General features: G+C 39.2%; 1 protein-coding gene across 1 annotated transcript in view; it reads right to left on the reverse strand.

Annotated features, from left to right (window-relative positions):
- Positions 1–542: 542 nt before the first annotated feature.
- Positions 543–19479, reverse strand: part of med24 (mediator complex subunit 24) — a 72068-nt gene continuing 53131 nt past the window's right edge. Inside the window, exons 22-26 of the mRNA XM_043674629.1 lie at positions 17287–17380; positions 12104–12203; positions 8117–8197; positions 5720–5868; positions 543–1840 (exon numbers count right to left, since the gene is read on the reverse strand). Of these exons, the coding sequence (XP_043530564.1) occupies positions 1724–1840; positions 5720–5868; positions 8117–8197; positions 12104–12203; positions 17287–17380 (541 nt within the window). The 3' untranslated portion in view covers positions 543–1723. The remainder of the gene's footprint in view (positions 1841–5719; positions 5869–8116; positions 8198–12103; positions 12204–17286; positions 17381–19479) is intronic.

Genomic DNA, 19479 nt, shown 5'->3' on the forward strand with positions numbered 1-19479 from the left:
TCTGGAAATAGGTTCGGCGATGGCCATGACACTATTGCTGATTATTGGGGGGGGAAAAAAAAGGGAGGAAACAAAAATAAAATTTATTAAAAAAAACAAAATCGCACTGGCTCACTAATGAAAGAAACTGCCGTCCTTATCTGATCTGGACTACATGCGACTGCAGTAATGCGGTTGACTCTTAACTGTTCTCTGGGCAACTAAGGATGAGTAATAAATAATGGCCTAGACAGTGACACCCTTATCTAATGGATGAATAGAAAGTAAGGCAGAAAGGAGGGAGATTCAACCAACAGATACAAGAAAGAAATAGATATGTTTCTTTTTAAAAAAAGGGTTTTGTGATTTACACATGAAAGAAGTGAAACTATCACTGTATTCTAACAGATGAAAGGCTTAACAGACAATCAATTCTTCAATGTATAATTTCAGTTACATCACACTGCAAATTTTTGCTATAAATTCTGTTACGATCGAGCCCTCCACAATCATCTGATGAAGGAGCGTCGCTCCGAAAGCTAGTGTGCTTCCAATTAAACCTGTTGGACTATAACCTGGTGTTGTGTGATTTTTAGATTGGTGCATTTTGTCCTGGAGCTGATTGATATGGATTCGGTAGAAATGCTGCAATGAAAAAGGTCATTCAACAGCCAATTAAGCCCAACAGAAATTTGGTAATTCATGTTTGAAGTCACTGCAAGCTGAGATTGATGAAAATAAACCAACAAACAGCAGAGGCCTTATTATCATAATCTCCCTAACACCATTGAATAATCAACATGCTTTTGATCAAATTGTTGGTGAAGTTACAGTCCTATAAAAGGAGATTTGTCATAATAAATTTTAGCAATTTTTAGAGCTCCAGCTGACTGTCCAAAGGTATATACACATACATAGATACAGTCACTTGGTAGTACAGGAGTTGAACAATGCTTAATAAAATTGAGAGACGTACTATCAAAGCTTCTTGTTTTGCACTAGCAGGACAGAATCGGAAGAATACCAAGTCGCAAGGGAACAATTTAGACTATGTAAGAAGAGGACCTTGACTGGTTGGCAAACAATCATCCTCTTGTCGTGCACTGTTATTTGTTTCTCTCCTTGTGATTCTGATGAGTGCAGGACAGAAAGCTTCAACAGCATGCGCACATACATCCCATATCGAAATGCAGCTTCTTTTGAAATGTCTCTGACATGTGATACTGTACTAAAGAATCCAAAAAAAGGGAATGGTAAGAAAAGGCTGTTGGATTCATCAGAACTCGCCCAGACCTTTCCCACTACAATAACCAGTGGGGTTCTGAACATTTCTAGTGATTTTATGCCTTCAACACTTCGTAATCTTCCTTAAATAGAGAAAATTCGAAGAGATTCAGAGAATTAACATGCACTGTCACAAATAATGTAAACAGAAGAAACATATGTTCCCAACAGGAAATTATTGGAAAGAGTGCAGATTGAAGATCTGGCTGCAATATTGCAATCCTCATCCCATACTATGCAATATTTGTCAGTGTAGCTCCCTGAAGGGGGAGGGGAGAATTATTTCCACAATTTAGAATGAATAACTCCAGCAAAAACTATTTAGTGGAAGATGCAAAACTGGATTTCTGTTGCAGTTTCTCCTGCTCCCAGGACTACTTCCTTCATGTGCAAATATTTGGATTAGAAGCGTGAATGTTGTAGCTACTCGAGTTTAAGTAGTTGACATGAATGGCTTTCTTCAGAGAGCAGCAATGGCTTTTGCTGCTACCCTGCGCCCTAGAGGAAGACCCAGGTCAGTTATTGCCAGTACTGTTTTTGGCTTAGACATGGCAGGTAGTTTCACCAACTCAGAAACCTGTTTCAGAAAAAAAAACAAACTGATGTCAAGGAGAGAGCACATTCAAAGTGTAAAAGACTACACTCAACATTTTGGAATATGCAAACACCCAAACCATGATCTCCAGCATCTGCAGACCTCAATTTCTCCTCCTATATATATGGTTAACCAGTTGCCTTTTTAAGTGCTTGTTCGAGTTTGGAAATCCACAGTTTCAGTAGGTACACTGCATTCTGAGCGCTTTCGAAAATCCAAAACTCAAACTTAAGTTGTTTGAATTCTAAAGAAGGTTGTTCCCATGCTGTGTGACTCTGTGACTAATTTCATAAAAACTCTCTACTTTATGCTGCACTAAAATTAAAAGATTGTGTTATACATCACATGCTTACAATAAAAATGAAGAGAAACCTTTTAAGTTCATATCACAATAGATGACCCAATATTCCCATACAGTAAATAGTAGTCAGCTTTAGACAGGAGAATTTAAATTATTGAAACATTATATACAACCTCAAGGTCTCCCAAAGGACCACAGAACTAATTCCGGAATGGATCACTGTAGCAATGTAAAAGAAATGCACCACCCAATTTGTGCATAGCAAATTCTTCTCAAACAGCAAGTAAATGCATAAATAAATAATCTTCCCTCCATCATAACGTCAAAACTGGGAATATTACCTGATAATTTTCAGAGCACATTGGTTGGTCAGGACACCAGGCAAGAGATCCTGCTTTTCTTGTTTTGCAGAATTTGATATAGTCAGGGACAAGCTGGAGCTTTAGGGTGAGCATCTCATTTGAGAAACAGCACCTCCAACAGTACAGCACTCATACAATACTGCACTGAAATATCGACTTTCATTAAGTGCTCAAATTACTGGAGTAGGGATTGAACCCTGACTTGGAGGGAAGCATGTCAAAACTAAATCAAGACCAACATTTATCGTCCATCTGGATTGTCTCGGCAGACATGCTGGTGAGTTGTCTTCTTGGACCACCACAATTCTTAGCATGTAGGGAGACTCAAGAGTGCAGTTATAAAGGGAGTTCTAGATTTTGATCCAGCAACAGTGAAGGAACGATGATACCGCTCCTCATTAGAATGGTGTGCAACTTGGAGCAAACTTTCAGAGGGTGGTGTTCCCATATTTGTGCTGGCCTTGTCTCTTGAGATGGTTGAGGTTATGGGTTTAGAGGGAGCTGTTGAAAGAACCTTTGTGAATTACTGCAGTGCATCTTGTAGATCGATGAGTTGTTGGCGAAGAGAGTGAATGTTCAAAGTAGTGGATGGGACGCTAAGTAATTGGGCTACACTGTCCTGGATGACATCAAGCTTCTCCAGTGATGTTGGAGCAGCACCCATCCAGGCAAGTCAGACTCCTGAATCGTGCCTTGATGAATTGGCAATGAGGAGGCAGAAAGTGAATTATTCGCTGCAGAACTCCGAGCCTTTAACCTGCTCTTGTAATCACAGTATGCATGTGGTTGTTCCACATTGATAACAGTGTTCCAGCAAACGTAATGCCATCTGACGGTCAGATTCTTTCTTGTTGGAGATGGTCATTATCTGGCACCGGTGTAGCAGGAATGCTACTTGCTGTTTACCAGCTTCACCTGGATATTGTCTGCTTCTTAATGCATAGCGATATGGACTGTTTCAGGATTTACGGAGTCATGAATTGCGCTAAACATTAACAGTTAACGTCCCTAATTTTGACATTATGACAGAGGGAAGATCATTGATGAAGCTGCCGAAGATTGTTGGGAGCTGAAGGTGGAAATATTTAGTTATAAATTTTAATTTAAAAAATGATAAAATAGAACCACACAGCAACATGAATACCAAGAATAGCAGAAACTTTTGTAATCAAACAAATAAGTTAAAAACCAATTGATGATAAGTTTTAAAAAACACACATCAAAACCTTGCTAAGTTGGCTGAATCAAAAGATTTTGAAATTTTGCAACTTGGTCACAGCTCAACATTCTGTGTATGTAGTCAACAAAATGACAGTTTCCTGCTCTTGGCAAGCGTTCTCTTTCTATTCAGTTGAGATCCTGTTGAAGATTTTGTCTGATAATACATCACTGAGAATTTATAATTTTGGCATTGAGATCTTTTATTTAAGACTCTGAACAACCATGGTTTCCTTCTGTAAGATTAGACATTCTTGTTCCAGGAGATGATTATGCTTTCGCTGTTGCTCGGAGAACTGCACTGGACTCAGGGTTTAATTTGGTCCATTCAGTAGATATGATAAACATGCACTCCTGGTGATGATGTAACCATTAAAATGCTTTCAGAAGACACATTCCAATCTCAAGATCAGGATTGTGGCTAGTCCTTGTTTTCATTTTTCATGGGGTGTCATTGGAAAGGCCAGCATTTTTTTTTAGCAATCTACAATCCACTTCAAAATGAGTTGTTAACTAGGCCATTTCAGAGGGTAGTTGAGAGTCACCAACATTGCTGTGAGTCTGGGGGTCACGTGTAGGCCAGACCAGATAAAGATGACAGATTGCTTTCTCTGAAGGGGGTTAGTGTATCAGATAAATTTTTACAACAATTAATTACAACTCTTGAGGTCATTGTTACTGAGACTATTTTAGATTTATTAATTGAATTTAAATCCCACTAACCATGGTGCGATATGAACCAATGCCTCTAAATTTGTACGTCAGTGGCATCAGCCCAACGCCATGATCTGCCAATGATGCATTTTGTTTTGGGGATCTTCCTCAGGGTGAAATCCTTCTTCCAGTCTCACCTCAGTTTTTCACTAACACCAAATTCCCTCTCCGCAGCAGTGATTTGATGAGTTAGCAAATGTAATGACTTTAAGCTTAAAACCAGCTACAAGCTCACTTTGTTTTGCCAGAAGATTTCTTTTTGCCAAGTGTGATCTACTCTGTGTGGGATGTCTTCAATTCTAGTCCATATTTTTGGCAACAATGACATGCATTCATTATACATTCCACTTGCACAACTTACAAGATGAATAAACATAGAAAACAGCAAAAAGGAGCAGGCTATTTGGTCCATCGAGCCTGCTCTGCCATTCAGTATGATCATGGCTGATCATTCAACTCAGTCCCCTGTTCCCGTTTTCTCCCCGTTTATTTTGATCGCTTTAGCCCTACGAACTAGACTTGACTCGTTCTTGAATACGGTGTTTCTCAGCTGAACAACAGGCCAACTTGCAAAGCATGTGTAATATGTCTTAACAGTAAAGAAGGTTGACTTGTATGTTAAATATAGGGCAAAATATGATTTGTGACATCATTAAAAGAGGATCATCTTATAAAGTGAGTTGCCTTATATGCCGTGATCTACAATATAAATTGTTTCATTATATTCATGACAAGTGGCACCTTGGTGTTGTGTATAACAATGCAATTAACCCTTCATATTGATTAAGCATAAGAACCAATAACATACTAACATATTCTAAAAGATCTTACTCAACCTTTCCATATGTTAGGGAGAATGTGTGTAGGGAATTACATATAATATTGCCCTGGAATGACTCTGTGCTCGAGCAATTCTGGCTGTTCTAAATAATTTGTTTTACAATATCACCAACAGATGCCGGCAGACAGTTGAGCACGTTGAACATCTGATCAATTTTGATGGAATACTTGATAATCCAGTTGAATAGTCCAAGTACTCTAATTGAGTTCAGAAGATAGATCACTGGACTTGAAATGTTAACTTTGCTTTCTCTCTACAGATGCTGCCAGACCTTCCAAGTTCCTCCAGCAATTTCTGCTTTTGCTCTAAACTATTGTCATTCACAAAATAGGCTAGTTGTTTCCCTCCACTTTATAAACATTGTACTGATATTTATATTTTTATGACTTATGTTGCTCATCAGCTGATGTCTAGATTTGACTCACCATGGTAAATGGCATGAACTGGAGAACACTACCACGACTCCCCTGGTCCAAACACTCCACACATTCTTCCATGAACCACTGAACAAATTGGGTGTGAGGTCCAGCCACCTTTGAACTCAGAATTGAAGAGATCAACAGGAATAAGTTTGCTGAAAAGGAGATTGAGAATGTTTGTGGGTCAGTGTTCTGACTCTGCTCACCAAATTGTTTTAAAAGCTTATCTGCACATGTCTTGAAATACTGAAAGAAAGTCTTTCACGTTATCCCATTTCAAGGGGAAGTCAGTATGAGATGGGTCGACTTGAACCTCTCCCTCTCACCATAACCCTTAATTCATGATGCAAAATTTTGACAAGATATTGGCTTCTACCTCATGAAACAAAATGGGAAGGCTATATATTCTGTTTCATCACAGAAACATAAACTTTATAGTGCAGTTTTGCAAAGAGCTTAATCTTTTGAGATCTATATGTTTATTAGGAAAAAGATTAGAAAGACATATCTAACAGTATTCAGTGTTTTTTATGAAAATGAGAAACAAATCTAACAAAGCTACAGAATTAGAAAAGGTAAAGCTGCATAGTCCTACTGGACCATCGGGCTGCTCTCTCATTACAGACAGCTAGTTCAGTCTGAGAGTCACCACACCTCAGGCAAGGGAAGAGATTGAGAAGGAGAGTCCTTCATGGTGACCTTAGTCAGTTTGGGATTTGGACCCACATTGTTGGTATCACTCAACCATCCAGTTAGCTGAGTTAACCAATCCCTTTTCATAATTCAAGTTATTTGAAAATAATGTAAACATATTTATTTTGGTTTATCTTCCTTGAACTTTCTCTCTCTCCCTCCTCTTACCCCATCCCACCCATGCACAATAGTGGAACTGGCCCATATTGGGATACATTTAGCTGACATCAACTGTCCTCTAGTTTCCTATTTGAGCCTTGGTTATTCTACCTGCAAGTTAAACACTGACAGTCAGTGAGCTATTTAGAAGAACTAGGATCAGGAGTAGGCCACCTGGCCCTTTGAGCCTGCTCTGCCATTCATGGCTGATCTTTTTCTGGCCTCAGCTCGACTTACCCTCCCTCTCACCATAACCCTTAATTCCTTTACTGTTCAAAAATTATCTTAGCTTTAAAAACACTTAGTCAGGAAGCCTCAACCACAATGTTGTGCACTGTAACTATGCTCAGCTTGTCTTCATTCAACAATGTGCAGTGGTCACTGGAAAGTGATTAGTGATTTCGATTTCTCTCCTACTTACTGAGGGACCACAGGAATATCACTTCAATAAACCCCAAATACTAATGTGAATTCTTACATCTCCACATTTGTAAATATTAAAGATCTCATGGCACTTCTGGAGAAAAGATGCTGAGAGACTTCCCCAAATCCAGTGACCAACACTTTCTTGTCAACCAACATCATAGAACAATTTATTTATCTTATTGCCATTTGTGGGATCTTGCTGTATAAGAAATTGGCTGCATGAGCCGACATAACAGCAACACTGCAGAAGTACTTCATTGGTTATATGGTGCTTTGGGATATTTTGGGGGTATTCCTTCAATAAATCACAAATTAGCTCAAAATGCCTCAAATTATTCCTTCTTTTTCACTAAGCAAACATGCAGTGAATAGAACGGAGATTTAAGCTGCTGTCACATGTGAAATCCGGACATCAGGAATTTAGCAATAAGCACTAAACCAACTTGTTGCAGTTTGCGTTTATGGAAAAGCTATTACTCTTACACAAACAGACAATTCCACAGCAAGAGGAAGAAGCTTCTTTCTCATTGTTTCCACCATCTGGAAACAGTCACCAAGTACATGATACAAATCTTCCGGCCCTCTCAATAGTTGCTCAATTTCCTTTTTTTGTAAGTAAAGTCCTTTGCCTTATATTGATTAGATAACTCACATAAGAGACTACTTTAGTATTTAAAAAACACTGGATATCAATTTCCAAGAAAACCACATGTAAAAATTCTAGTTAGCAGCCAGTAAATTTGTTTAGCAATTACGTGACAAGGGAGCAGTAACAAATAATTCATTAGAAATTTCATATGGAAAATATGTAAAATATCACAAAACAGCACAGTAGTCAGTTTACTTAGAAATAACTAATAAACCTTTCCTTAAAACAAAACTGACATCCTAAAGTACTTTACAAAGAATGAATGTTTCTGCTAAGCTGCTCATGTACACAGGCTTTGCTCAGTGTTAAATGCTGCACAAGAAAAATGTAAATCATAGAATGCATCTTAGATTGGGGAAAAATGTTGCACACAATTAACTTTTAGAGAAGATATTGACTATAACATTGTTGTTAAATGGCCAGATGTCAGAATAACAACATACACAAATCGACTTTAGTCCCCATCCAACACTTACCCAATACCCTGTTCAAGGGGTCTCTCATGTTGATGTTGTGAAGCTGAGAGGCTGACAGTGAGCTGCTCATTGTACGATCACCTAAAAGATAAACATTTAAATAATTAAAAGAAGCTAAATGAAAATTTAGTTAAATGGTAGCACAGAAGTGAAAAATCAAAATGCAAGCATCATTTCTACTTCTTGTAAAACATAAAAGGTTGCATTAGAAATACTGAATTTCCAAAACAATACATAATGTTTTAAAATATGCTGCGAAGCTCCACCATAATGATACCCAAGGGATATATAATGTCAACTCATTTCCGTATTAGTCACTGTTTGAAATTCTGTAGAAAAGTGAAATCTTTCATTGGCCTTTAAAATGCCTAAAAAAATCTTTGGCTTTGCTCTAAAATATTTGGATTGAATACAGTTGGTGTTTTGGGAGAAAGTAAACTATTTTCATGATTATTTGTTGCCAGATATGAAAATCCCAGCTGATGGTAATACTAGACAAATCATATCCCAAAGTGAAACCAGGCTTCATAGGCTGTAAGATTTATTTCCCCCCCATCTGTTTGCCATGCTGGTCAGTCACTGAACTTATTCACAGAGGCTGCCATTGTACTTTAACAAAAGAACATCAAAGTTTATTACGCACAAATGGGAAAAGAAAATAACTATTTTACACTATACGAGAACTAGCTGAAATGATCTTAATATATTTTGACCTTATAGACAGTAAAACCTCAGTGAAAGGTCACTTGGTCACCACTTTAAAGTTCTGGTTTAATTGGTACCACTGCAATTAGTTTCAAGCTTTCTTCTTATTAACATCTATCAGACATGGGCTCTTTCAGACGTTATCCTGCTTCATTGTCTTCTTTTAAGCCTCTCAGGACTTAATCTCAGCCTTGTTTTTTTTTGGTTATTGCTAACCTAATGGCAGTTTCTTGCTCTGATTGAATTACCACGCAAAGCATGGCCTTCTGGATGATTCTGTTGTATGAGGATAGATGGAGGATTGGTTTGCTAGGAACAGGGGAGCAAGGAAATCGGATCACTGGTAGGTAGGCACAATAAGATGAATGCAGTGCCAAGGGATCAGGGATTGGACCTCAATTATTTACATTTTATCTCAAGTCCTTGGGTAACAGGGCCAAAAGGAGAAAGTGAAGATTGCAGATGCTGGAGGTCAGAGTTGAGAGTGTGGTGCTGGAAAAGCATAGCCGATCAGGCAGCATCCAAGAAGCAGGAGAATCTACATTTCAGGCATAAGCCCTTCATCAGAATGTATGTGTGTGGGCAGGGGGAAGGGGGCTAAGAGATAAATTGGGGAGTGGGAGTGGGGGTGGGGATGGAAGAAGTTGACGCTAATGCCATATAGTTAAAGGGTCCCAAGGTAGAAGATGAGGCATTTTTCCTCCAGGTGTCGGGTGGCTTGGATTTAGCAGTGGAGGAGACCCAGGCTTTGCAAGTGTTTGGCAGAGTGGGAGGAGGAGAACAAGTGGTCGGCCACAAGGCAGTGGGGTTGTTTGGTGCATGTGCCCCAGAGATGTTCTCTGAAACGTTCTGCTAATTGGCATCCTGTCTCCCCAATGTCCAGGAGACCACATCAAGAGCAACGGATACAGTAGATGAGGTGTTTGGATGTGCAGGAAAATTTCTGCCGGATGAGAAAAGATCCTTTGGGGCCTTGGAAGGAGACGAGGGGTGAAGTGTGGGTGCAGGTTTTACTCTTTTTGCAAGGGAAGGTGCCGGAAGTGGAAGTTGGGACATGGACTTAACAAGGGAATCACGGAGGGAATGGTCTCTGTGGAACGCAGATGGGGTGGGGAGGTAAGTATATCTTTGGTGGTGGTGTCTGATTGTAGGTGGTGGAAATGGCGGAAGATAACATGCTGTATCTGGAGATTAGTGAGGTAGAAGGTGAGGACCGGGGATTTCTGTCCTTGCTGCAGTTGGAGGGGCAGGATTCAAAGGTGGAGGTGCAGGAACTGGAGGAGATGCACTGGAGGACACTGTTGATCACGAGGTAGGGAAAATTGCAGTCTTAAAATAGGTTGCCATCTTAGATGCCCTGGAGCGGAATTGCTCCTCCTGGGACCAGGTATGGCGGAGGCGGAGGTGGAGGAATTGGGAGTAAGGGATCATGTTTTCACAGGAGAGGTGGGGTGAAGTGTTGTCCAAGTAGCTGAGAGAGTTGGCGGGTTTGAAATGCAGGGCCAAAAGCATGATTGCTAAATTTGCTGATGAATCAAATTTAGATAGGGTAGCATGTAGTGAAGAGGACATACAAAGTCTTCAAAGAGATTTGGATAGCTTAAGGAGTAGGCAAAAAATTGGCGGATGTGAATATAATGGAAGAAAATGTGAACTTATTCATTTTAGGACAGCAGCATATTACTTAAACAAACAGAGATTGCAGAACTCAGACACAGAGGGATTTGGGTATCCTTATAATGGTTATAACAATTTAGTATTTGGCACAGCTAGTCCTTAAGATGATAAGTGGACAGTTGTCATTTACTGCAAGGGAATGTTTTGCTACAGTAGCACAGGGTAGTGGTGCGACGATATCTGGAGCACTGCGTACTATATTGATCCTCTTAATTAAGAAAGGATACAAGTTGACTGATTGTGGGAACAGGGTGTGTTATCTTATGAGGAAAGGTTAAACAAATTGAGCTTTTATTCATTGGAGTTTGGAAGAATGAGAGAGGACCTAATGGAAATATATATAAGATCCTGAAAGGATTTGACAGGATGAATGCTGAAAGGGTGTTTCTTCTTAAGGGAAGAGCTAAAACTAGAGAATGAAGGTTAAAAAATAAGGAGCTTCTGTCTAAGACAAAAATGTGAAGTATGCTTTCTCCCAAAGAATCTTGAGCCTGTGGCATTCCCTACCTCAGCGACTGAATAATGTTTATGGCAGAGGTAGATACATTCTTGGTGAAAAAAAGGGGTTAAAGGGGAGTCAGAATGTGGAACTGGGACCACAATCAGATTGGCCTTTGATTTTACTGAATGATGTAGAGGGTTGAATGGTGGAGCAGGGCTGAGGGAGTGAATGGTGGATCAGGGCTGAGGGAGTGAATGGTGGATCAGGGCTGAGGGAGTGAATGGTGGATCAGGGCTGAGGGAGTGAATGGTGGATCAAGGCTGAGGGAGTGAATGGTGGATCAAGGCTGAGGGAGTGAATGGTGGAGCAGGGCTGAGGGAGTGAATGGTGGAGCAGGGTTGATTAACTGAATGGCTTAATGACACTCTCAAAATGTATACTGTTGCCTTTGTTTTCATTTTTGATGACCTGCTTTGCACCTTTACCCATTCTGTGAATGTGGAGTTCAAACTCAACACTGTGTTGGAGGCCCCGACTTCAGAGTTTCCCACATTCTTTGGAATTGGCTCCACCACCCTAAACAAACTCAACCCAGTGTGAGGACTCTCTGTTGCCTAAATAAAAACTGTTGATGATATAAATACATGCTTTGGAGGCTCTTATATACAGTGATATACTTTCAAATGTCAGATAACCAACTAAACAGAAACAATCCAACCATCACATCACAAAAACTGCCTGCAGACTGCTGGAAATGTTCTCTAGAGCCTCTGTACTCTTGGGTTAACTGTTTATTGCTATAGCTATCAACAACATATAACTTTGATTTGCATACGCAACTTTACAAAGTGTGGAGTCCATTAAACTTGAATTACACGTACAAGAGCTTTCTCTCATTTATTATACTTCTATGATGCAAAATCAGTTGCATCTCAACTTGTGGGATACAGCCAGCTGGCATGTGTTATGTAGTGTTTATCTTCATGGTTACATTCTTATTTCTTGTAATTATACTTAAAACTATATATTGTCTTTTGGATTCTATTCATGATATCTTTTTCTATATGGTTAAGTGGTTACACAATATCAGAACACCTAACCAAGTTACTAATAAAATTCACTGCTCTTTGGGCTGCATAGTGATTTCTGTCAGGAATACCTACCGGGACTGGACAGAATATTTGGATCCTCTTCATTTGAGCTCAACAGTCGTAACAGTTTTGATGGTTGGCTATCATCCAGAGGGAAGAGGTTGATGTAATCCTGTTGAAACAGCAGTCCAACATATTAATCGTGCCACCATTTATAGATATATTTTATAGGTAAACTAGACACAATTAGTGCAATGCGTTACAATTTCACCACGACCTGTCCAAATACGCATAAGAAAGTTTTGGTTTAGATCTTATGGTAGATTGGGAAATTTTAAAATAGCTCTATTACATGTTAAAGATAATTTCTTACCAACCAGCAATGCAAATGAAGAAATTGCGCTTAAACAGCAAATATTACATCTCTTTTGTGCCTCTCCTGTATCCTTCCCAGACTATTGATAGTATTCTGGGAAATTGCTCAATTGGTGTCAGCTATCCTCTAGTATTAGACCTGATTTGCATATGGCCATTTCTCATTTTGAAGAAAAAATATCAGTGGCACATGTTACAAAACCTATGATTTTCCTCTGACATAAATTTAAGTGCAATCAAACCATATAGTTGTTTCTTTCTTAATTAAACTTTAGTGAAAGGGACAATGAGCGGTGGGCATAGAGAATGGAAATTTTGGACCAGTTTCTGGACAATGATTTAATTCTGAGATGAGATTTGTGGATGCTCGAGCACTGAATATATTTAAGGCTGGTGTAGACAGATTATTGTTCTCTCAAGAAATCAAGAGATATTTAGACTCCTGTTGCATTTCTTATGTTTTAAAGAGGCTTGCATTGTTAATAAAGCACGTCTTTGGGCCAGAGCAGACGTGTTGCAGTAGTAAGGTGCCTCTCAAAAGTTAAGCTGACGGAACGTTTTTGGAACTCTGTGGTTGAAGATTATTCCACACCTGAGCTTGTTCTTAAAATGGAAAGATCCCTCACTTTAACAATAATTAAAATCATTCTTCCGCTTGTAAATAAATTACTGTAAAATTGAATTTTTTTAAAAATTGGGAAGGATGCAAAAGAGATTTATGGGAATGATGCCAAGCATGAGCAGTGATTTAATTGGAAAATTTTAAAAGAGAAAGTTAAGCAAGATTTAATGGCGTTCAATACCAAAAAGGGTTTGCAATGAGTCAGTAGGGGAAACTAATTTTCTTGACAAAATGGTCAATAACCAGAGGACACAGGTTTGAGAGATTTGGCAAAGAACTAGAGAGACAAAAAGTAGTTTTATTTGTTACAAAATAGGTTCTGACAATCTGGACTGTCGAACTTGAAAAGGTGGAGGAAGCCAAATGAAAAGGAAATTAGACTGCTATATGTTAAAAGAATTTCAGGAAGGAGTGACAGATTTGCGAGGGTAGAATCTTCCCCGTGAAGATGGGACTGGAAAGCCAGCCCTGGGTGACTATCTGTGTGGAGTGTGCACATTCTCCCTGTGTCTGTGTGGGTTTCCTCCGGGTGCTCCGGTTTCCTCCCACAATCCAAAGATGTGCAGGTCAGGTGAATTGACCATGCTAAATTGCCCATAGTGATAGGTGTATTAGTCGGGTAAATATAGTATAGTGGAATGGGTCTGCATGGTTTACTCTTCGGAGGGTCAGTGTGGACGTGTTGGGCCAAAAGGCCTGTTTCCACACTGTCGGGAATCTAATCTAATCTAATCCTGCTAACGCCAAAGCCCAGCAGGTGCCTGGAGGTGGCTTACCAATGGCTGGTTCAAGTGGGCAGTGCGGAGGGAGGGGGGGATGGTGTTCAAAGTCATTTTTCATTTCCAGACCCCACCTGAGACGCAGTCATTTGTACACCACAGCAGCAACCTCTCCACAGCACTGGCCTGACAAATTGGCCACAGTCTATTTTAGAATGGTGAATGCCATTTCAAAGGGTACCTCAACATTGACTGCACTGATGGTAGCCGTACTACAGGAACAGTTCCTACTTCCGTCTGTAGGGCTGCCCCCATTCCAAGGCTATAGGCCCTCTGACTGAACATGCCGTCCCAGGAACCCACCTGTCTTTCTTAACTGGACTGCAGACATAAATGTGACCAATTAGGAGCTGCCTTTCAGAAAATTGCTGGTCAATGTGAGATCAGTAGCTGGAAATCATCTTATCCCATGATTATTCTTAAGGGTTAGAGTTCCACACTGAAAGTAGTATAGAAATTAGGAAAAAGGATTGGCCATTCATCCAAGTCTGTTTGGAATGACCAGTTGAATGACATTTTCTTTTCTCTGTGCAATTCTATTGATTCGAGATCCCATTCAAGATTCTTAACCAAAATTTTCTTTTGCCTGAAGTGCAAACTTGAATCCAAATATTTTTCTTTCCACCATTTTCAATTCAACTGCTTTGCCTGCTGTTCACTGACCTCAAGCTCAGCAGTTCTGGGCAGCAGCAGCAGAGTAGACATTTCTCTGCTGAGATAATGCATGCCAACTGTTAAATTGTGAAGACCTTCTGAGCCCCAGAAAACATTCTCTTAGCCTGTGTCAAAAAGTGTGCACTATCAGGGATAACTAGGTAGCTTTCAGTGTAAGAACTTTACAAGAATGCACTAAGGGCATCAGTAACAGCCACACTGCCAAGCACTAAGATCAACCATTTCTAAGTGCACTTGGGACTCGATGTTTGTGTGGTACAATGCCACACCATATAGTGCATTTAACCAATGAACTATTCTTTCCACTTAGTCTGTCATTTCTTATTTTTATTTAAATTTCAATTCCCCTTCAGCTCTCACACTATTTGCAAGCAAACACTGTTTTTTGCGTGGATTTTCTCCATTCATTCTTTAAGTCCAAAGCATTTTTAAGGGAACTTTATATTCTACTGGTTTCACTTTCAAACTTAGAAAACATAATTGTGGTTAATTGTTGGGAGGAAGACGGAAGTGGATATACCAATATTATTCAATAATTGATTTTCTTTTCTTCCCCTGAAGTTACTTTCAATGCAATCAAAGTTAGTTCTCATGGGAAACTCTGTGCATGAAATGAAGATTGGAAAACAGACTGGTGAGTAATGGCAGCCACTTTGCAATCCACACGTCTGTTAGCAAATGATATCAGAGTTTGTAGTTCACAAGCCCAAAGTGAACCTGTTTTCCAGTGTTCCCAAGTACTCTTTTGCAATTATTTTCATGTAATCAAGAAGTTGGATGCAGGACAATGAAGTTTTTAAGACGAAGAGATACAGAGTTTTGTGAGGATAGGCTCTCATATCGGGAAACAGAATAAAGGCAAGAAAATAAGACTGAAGGTACAAAGCAGTCACATCTAATCGAATGGCACAGCAGACTGGAGGTGTTGAATGGCCTATGCCTGCTCCTATGTTCCTGGAAAGAAAAAGAATCCATAGAATCACAGTCATTTACAGCACAAAAGGACGCCAATTAGACCCATGGAATCCATGCCAGCTCCTTCTGGAACACCGCTGTCAGTCCCAGAACTACGCTCGATCCCTGTTACCTGGGGAATTTATTCCCTTCAATTGCTCATCTAATTTCCTTTTGAAATCACAGTCTACTTTTACTTCCATCACCTTTGTGGGCATCAAGTTCCAGACAATTACCAGTCAGAGTGATAGAGCTCTACAGCACGGAAACAGACCCTTTGGTCCAACCTGTCCATGCCGACCAGATATCTCAACCTAATCTAGTTGCACTTGCCAGCACATGGTCCAAATCCTTCCAAAACCTTCCTATTCATATGCCCATCCATATGCCTTTTAAATGTTACATTTGTACCAGCCTCCACCACTTCCTCTGGAAGTTCATTTCTTACACTTACCACCCTCTGCATGAAAATGTTGCCCCTTAGGTCTCTTTTATATCTTTCCCCTCTCACCTTAAACCTATGCCTTCTAGTTCTGGACTCCCCCACCCCAGGGAAAAGACTTTGTCTATTTATCCTATCCATGCCCCTCATAATTTTATAAACCTCTATACGATCACCTCTCAGCCTCCGACACTTTTAGGAAAAACAGCCCCAGCCTTTTCAACCTCTCCCTATAGCTCAAATCTTCCAACCCAGGCAAAATATTTGTAAATCTTTTCTGAACCATGGAGTAAAAAAGTTCCTTCCTCAAAAGAGCTCACAATAGTTTAGAGAAACAGTTACCTCAGTGAAAGAATTTTGTTTGTGACATTTCAATCTGGCGATCAATCTGGAGGTTATTAGAGCTGAGAAAGTTTAGGCTCTTTGATTTGTGAAATGTTCATGTTGGTATATTTGGAAAGGACCATTTAATTTCTCCTACAGTCCATGGCAATGAAACTGTAAGGAGTCAGTTAAGTAGGTACCCAATAAAGTTCAAATAGAGGTGTAAGTTTTCATCACAGATGTGACTTTCTTGTAGTTGGGATCATAACATACGTAAAATTCGAAAGCTCAATTGCTGCAACATTTCCTTTAGGCCTGTGGTGGCAAATGTCCAATCTCACATAAGCATGACCTACCGACAAAGACTACTGTCCCTCTGTTAATCCCATGAATGACGGGCAGGTGAAAAGGCCACTTCTATAAGGTAGACAGTAAACGGGACAAGACAGCCTATGGGCAGAACTCTCAGGGCTTTATTTCAGTTCATTGATCATCACTGGTATCAATAAACAGAATTGCCAAGAAAAATCAACGCCGATGTAAGTTAAACATGTATAATTTAAGTCTGTGCTCATCCATCCTATTGATATATACACTATCATGTGTAGATTATAAAAGTCAGTAATTCTGATTAAAAGGAATAAAGGAAATACTGAGGCCACAACTAATTAATTCCCATGTTATGTCTGAGTAAAATACTGCGGTTAATTAAAGTCACTTTGCATTTAGTTAGTAGAAGTAAAATGTTTGATCTCCATTAGCCATTACTAAATGCCCCACAGATATTTTAAAAGACAGAAGAAAAAATCTTTAAAGATAATGTTTGGAGGAAGAACTCCACTTATGTATACCAGCAAAATTACAAATGCTTTCTCCCTAAATGCACTTACAATTCAGAAACCCAAACATCCTTTGCTAGCTCTAAGGGAGCATTAATGAGGCTCTTAAGAAATAAAACTATGAACTGCATCTGAAAGAGATTAATATTTTTATCAATCTATCACCTTAACAGCATAAATGTATAATAATACACTATTATATCTTAGAAAATAAATAACTTACTGTTGAAATACATCTTTCTCACCTCAATATCTTCTCGGTGTCTTTTCCTCTGTTTCGCTGTGGCCTGATTCTTGTTATGTGAGGAATGAGCACTCAGGGCACACCAGACAGATAGCCTGCATTTAACACAAGAAATAGGTTAAATCAATGGAACTCCTCTGCTCCTAATACACATTAGAATAAACAAATTAATAATCATTACAAAATAGTCTAACATGTTCACTAAAAAGTAGTTGTGACTTTAATTTACTTTTTTGCATGGCAAGGCCAGCATTTGTCTTTGAAATGAGTGGCTTGCTTAGTCACAATAAGGTAATACCAGGTACGAATGGCAGATTTGTTTTTCCTAGTAACAAGGTGCTTATTGATGGTAATCATTATGAATATAATTGCCAAGACTAACGTTCAAGTCCAGATTTTATTAATTAAATACTACCATTTATTGGGAAGTCATGCTGAGGTTATACAGGACATTTGTGAGGCCTCTTCTGGAATACTGTGTCCAGTTCTGGTCCCCCTGGTATTAAGTTGGAGAAGGCTCAGAAAAGATTTACCAGGATGTTGTTGAGTATGGAGGTTTTGAGTTATAGAGAAAGATTGGATAGGCTGGGACTTTTTTCACCGGAGAGAAGGAGGTTGAGAGGCAACTTTATAAAAGTTTATAAAATAATCAAGTGCATAGATAGAGTTAATGGTAGTTGTCTTTTCCCTAGGATGAGGGCGAGGGGGAGGGGTTTCAAGATTAGGTGGTACATTTTAAGGTGAGAGGACAGAGATCTAAAAAAGACATGAGGGGCAAATGTTTTACACAGAGGGTGGTTTGTGTGGAATGAACTTTCTAAGCAAGTGGATATAGGTACAATTACAACCTTTAAAAGACCTTTGGATAAGTACATGAAGAGAAAAGGTTTGGAGGGATGTGGGCCAGAAGCAGGCAGATGGGACACGTTTAGTTTGGGATTATGATCGGCATGGACTGGTTGGACCAAAGGGTGCGTTTCCGTGCTGTATGACGCTATAACTATAGACTAGTCCCCTGGACTACTAATGCACTGATATTCACACCTAGTACAATCTACCCTTTTAAAATTTTAATTGCCCTGCTGCAGGAAGTTTTGGCCATTCTTACTCTCACAGTTTGAAACTGAAATGTTCAAATAATGGCGAGGTAGAATCTCTGTTTATTAGAAATCTAAATGAGACGTGGACGGTGTACAAATAGTTCAAGGGGTTCAAATGCCTGTGGACAAATACTTGAAAGACTTCATTTGCTTTACTCTGGAGTCAGGTCAGATCCTCATTCTCTCCAGTCACATGTTTCTAGGCAGCAGCAGCTGCTGATTAATTTTTAAATTCAATTTAATTTCACTTTATTGTCCCTATGGGCATTCATTTCAGGCATATTACTCATTTCACTCAAATGTTAAAAAGAAATGAACAACTCCAATAAGAAAATTATCCGACCAGAGAGGTCAAACTTTCATTAAAATGTTTTGAAACTATTCCAATGCATTAAAATAAAATGTTATCCTTTGGCAACTGAAGTTCACAGTTTAATTTTAAGAAGCACTGCTGTTGCTGATTTTTGGGAATTAGTGCAACAGTAAGTCTCTAAATTATCTGTTTTATTGGAGTTAGGCATGTAGAATTTTATTTAGAAACAATCTTGCAATATGTAGTTTATTGTTGCATGGTCTTAAAGCTTTCAAAGACATTTACTGTGAATTACCATCATATGTCATGCAGAATCTACAAATTCACTTAGTGAATTAAATTTAACAACCGAAACGTCTCTATGAGAAGCTCAGTGCTATAGTTTCATAGATGAAATAAATACTGTGGGCAAGGGAATATTTGAAATTAATTGAATTAACTTTATTTCTGTTGGAAAGCGTGTTATGTGCAGATTCTAGACAAAGACAAAGCCAAGGTTCGGTGGCCAATTCTCCAGTATATTAAACTGACAACCAACATACAGCATCTCACCACCCACATAAAAAATACTTAACATTTACCAATATCCATGGTATTGTGCAATGGTAAAAACCTGACGCGAGAAGAGGCAAAAGAGGACAGAAGTGACAAATAAAACATTGTAAATTTATTGCTGCTTGGTACGGAGGTATCCCATTCATCCCTGAAAGAGACATTTTAGTTTACTGATCAAACATCATCCTGGTTATAATAAAGCTGACTTAGGCAAAAGTATACACAT

This window comes from Chiloscyllium plagiosum, chromosome 33 (assembly GCF_004010195.1).
Source record: "Chiloscyllium plagiosum isolate BGI_BamShark_2017 chromosome 33, ASM401019v2, whole genome shotgun sequence".
Taxonomy (NCBI): domain Eukaryota; kingdom Metazoa; phylum Chordata; class Chondrichthyes; order Orectolobiformes; family Hemiscylliidae; genus Chiloscyllium; species Chiloscyllium plagiosum.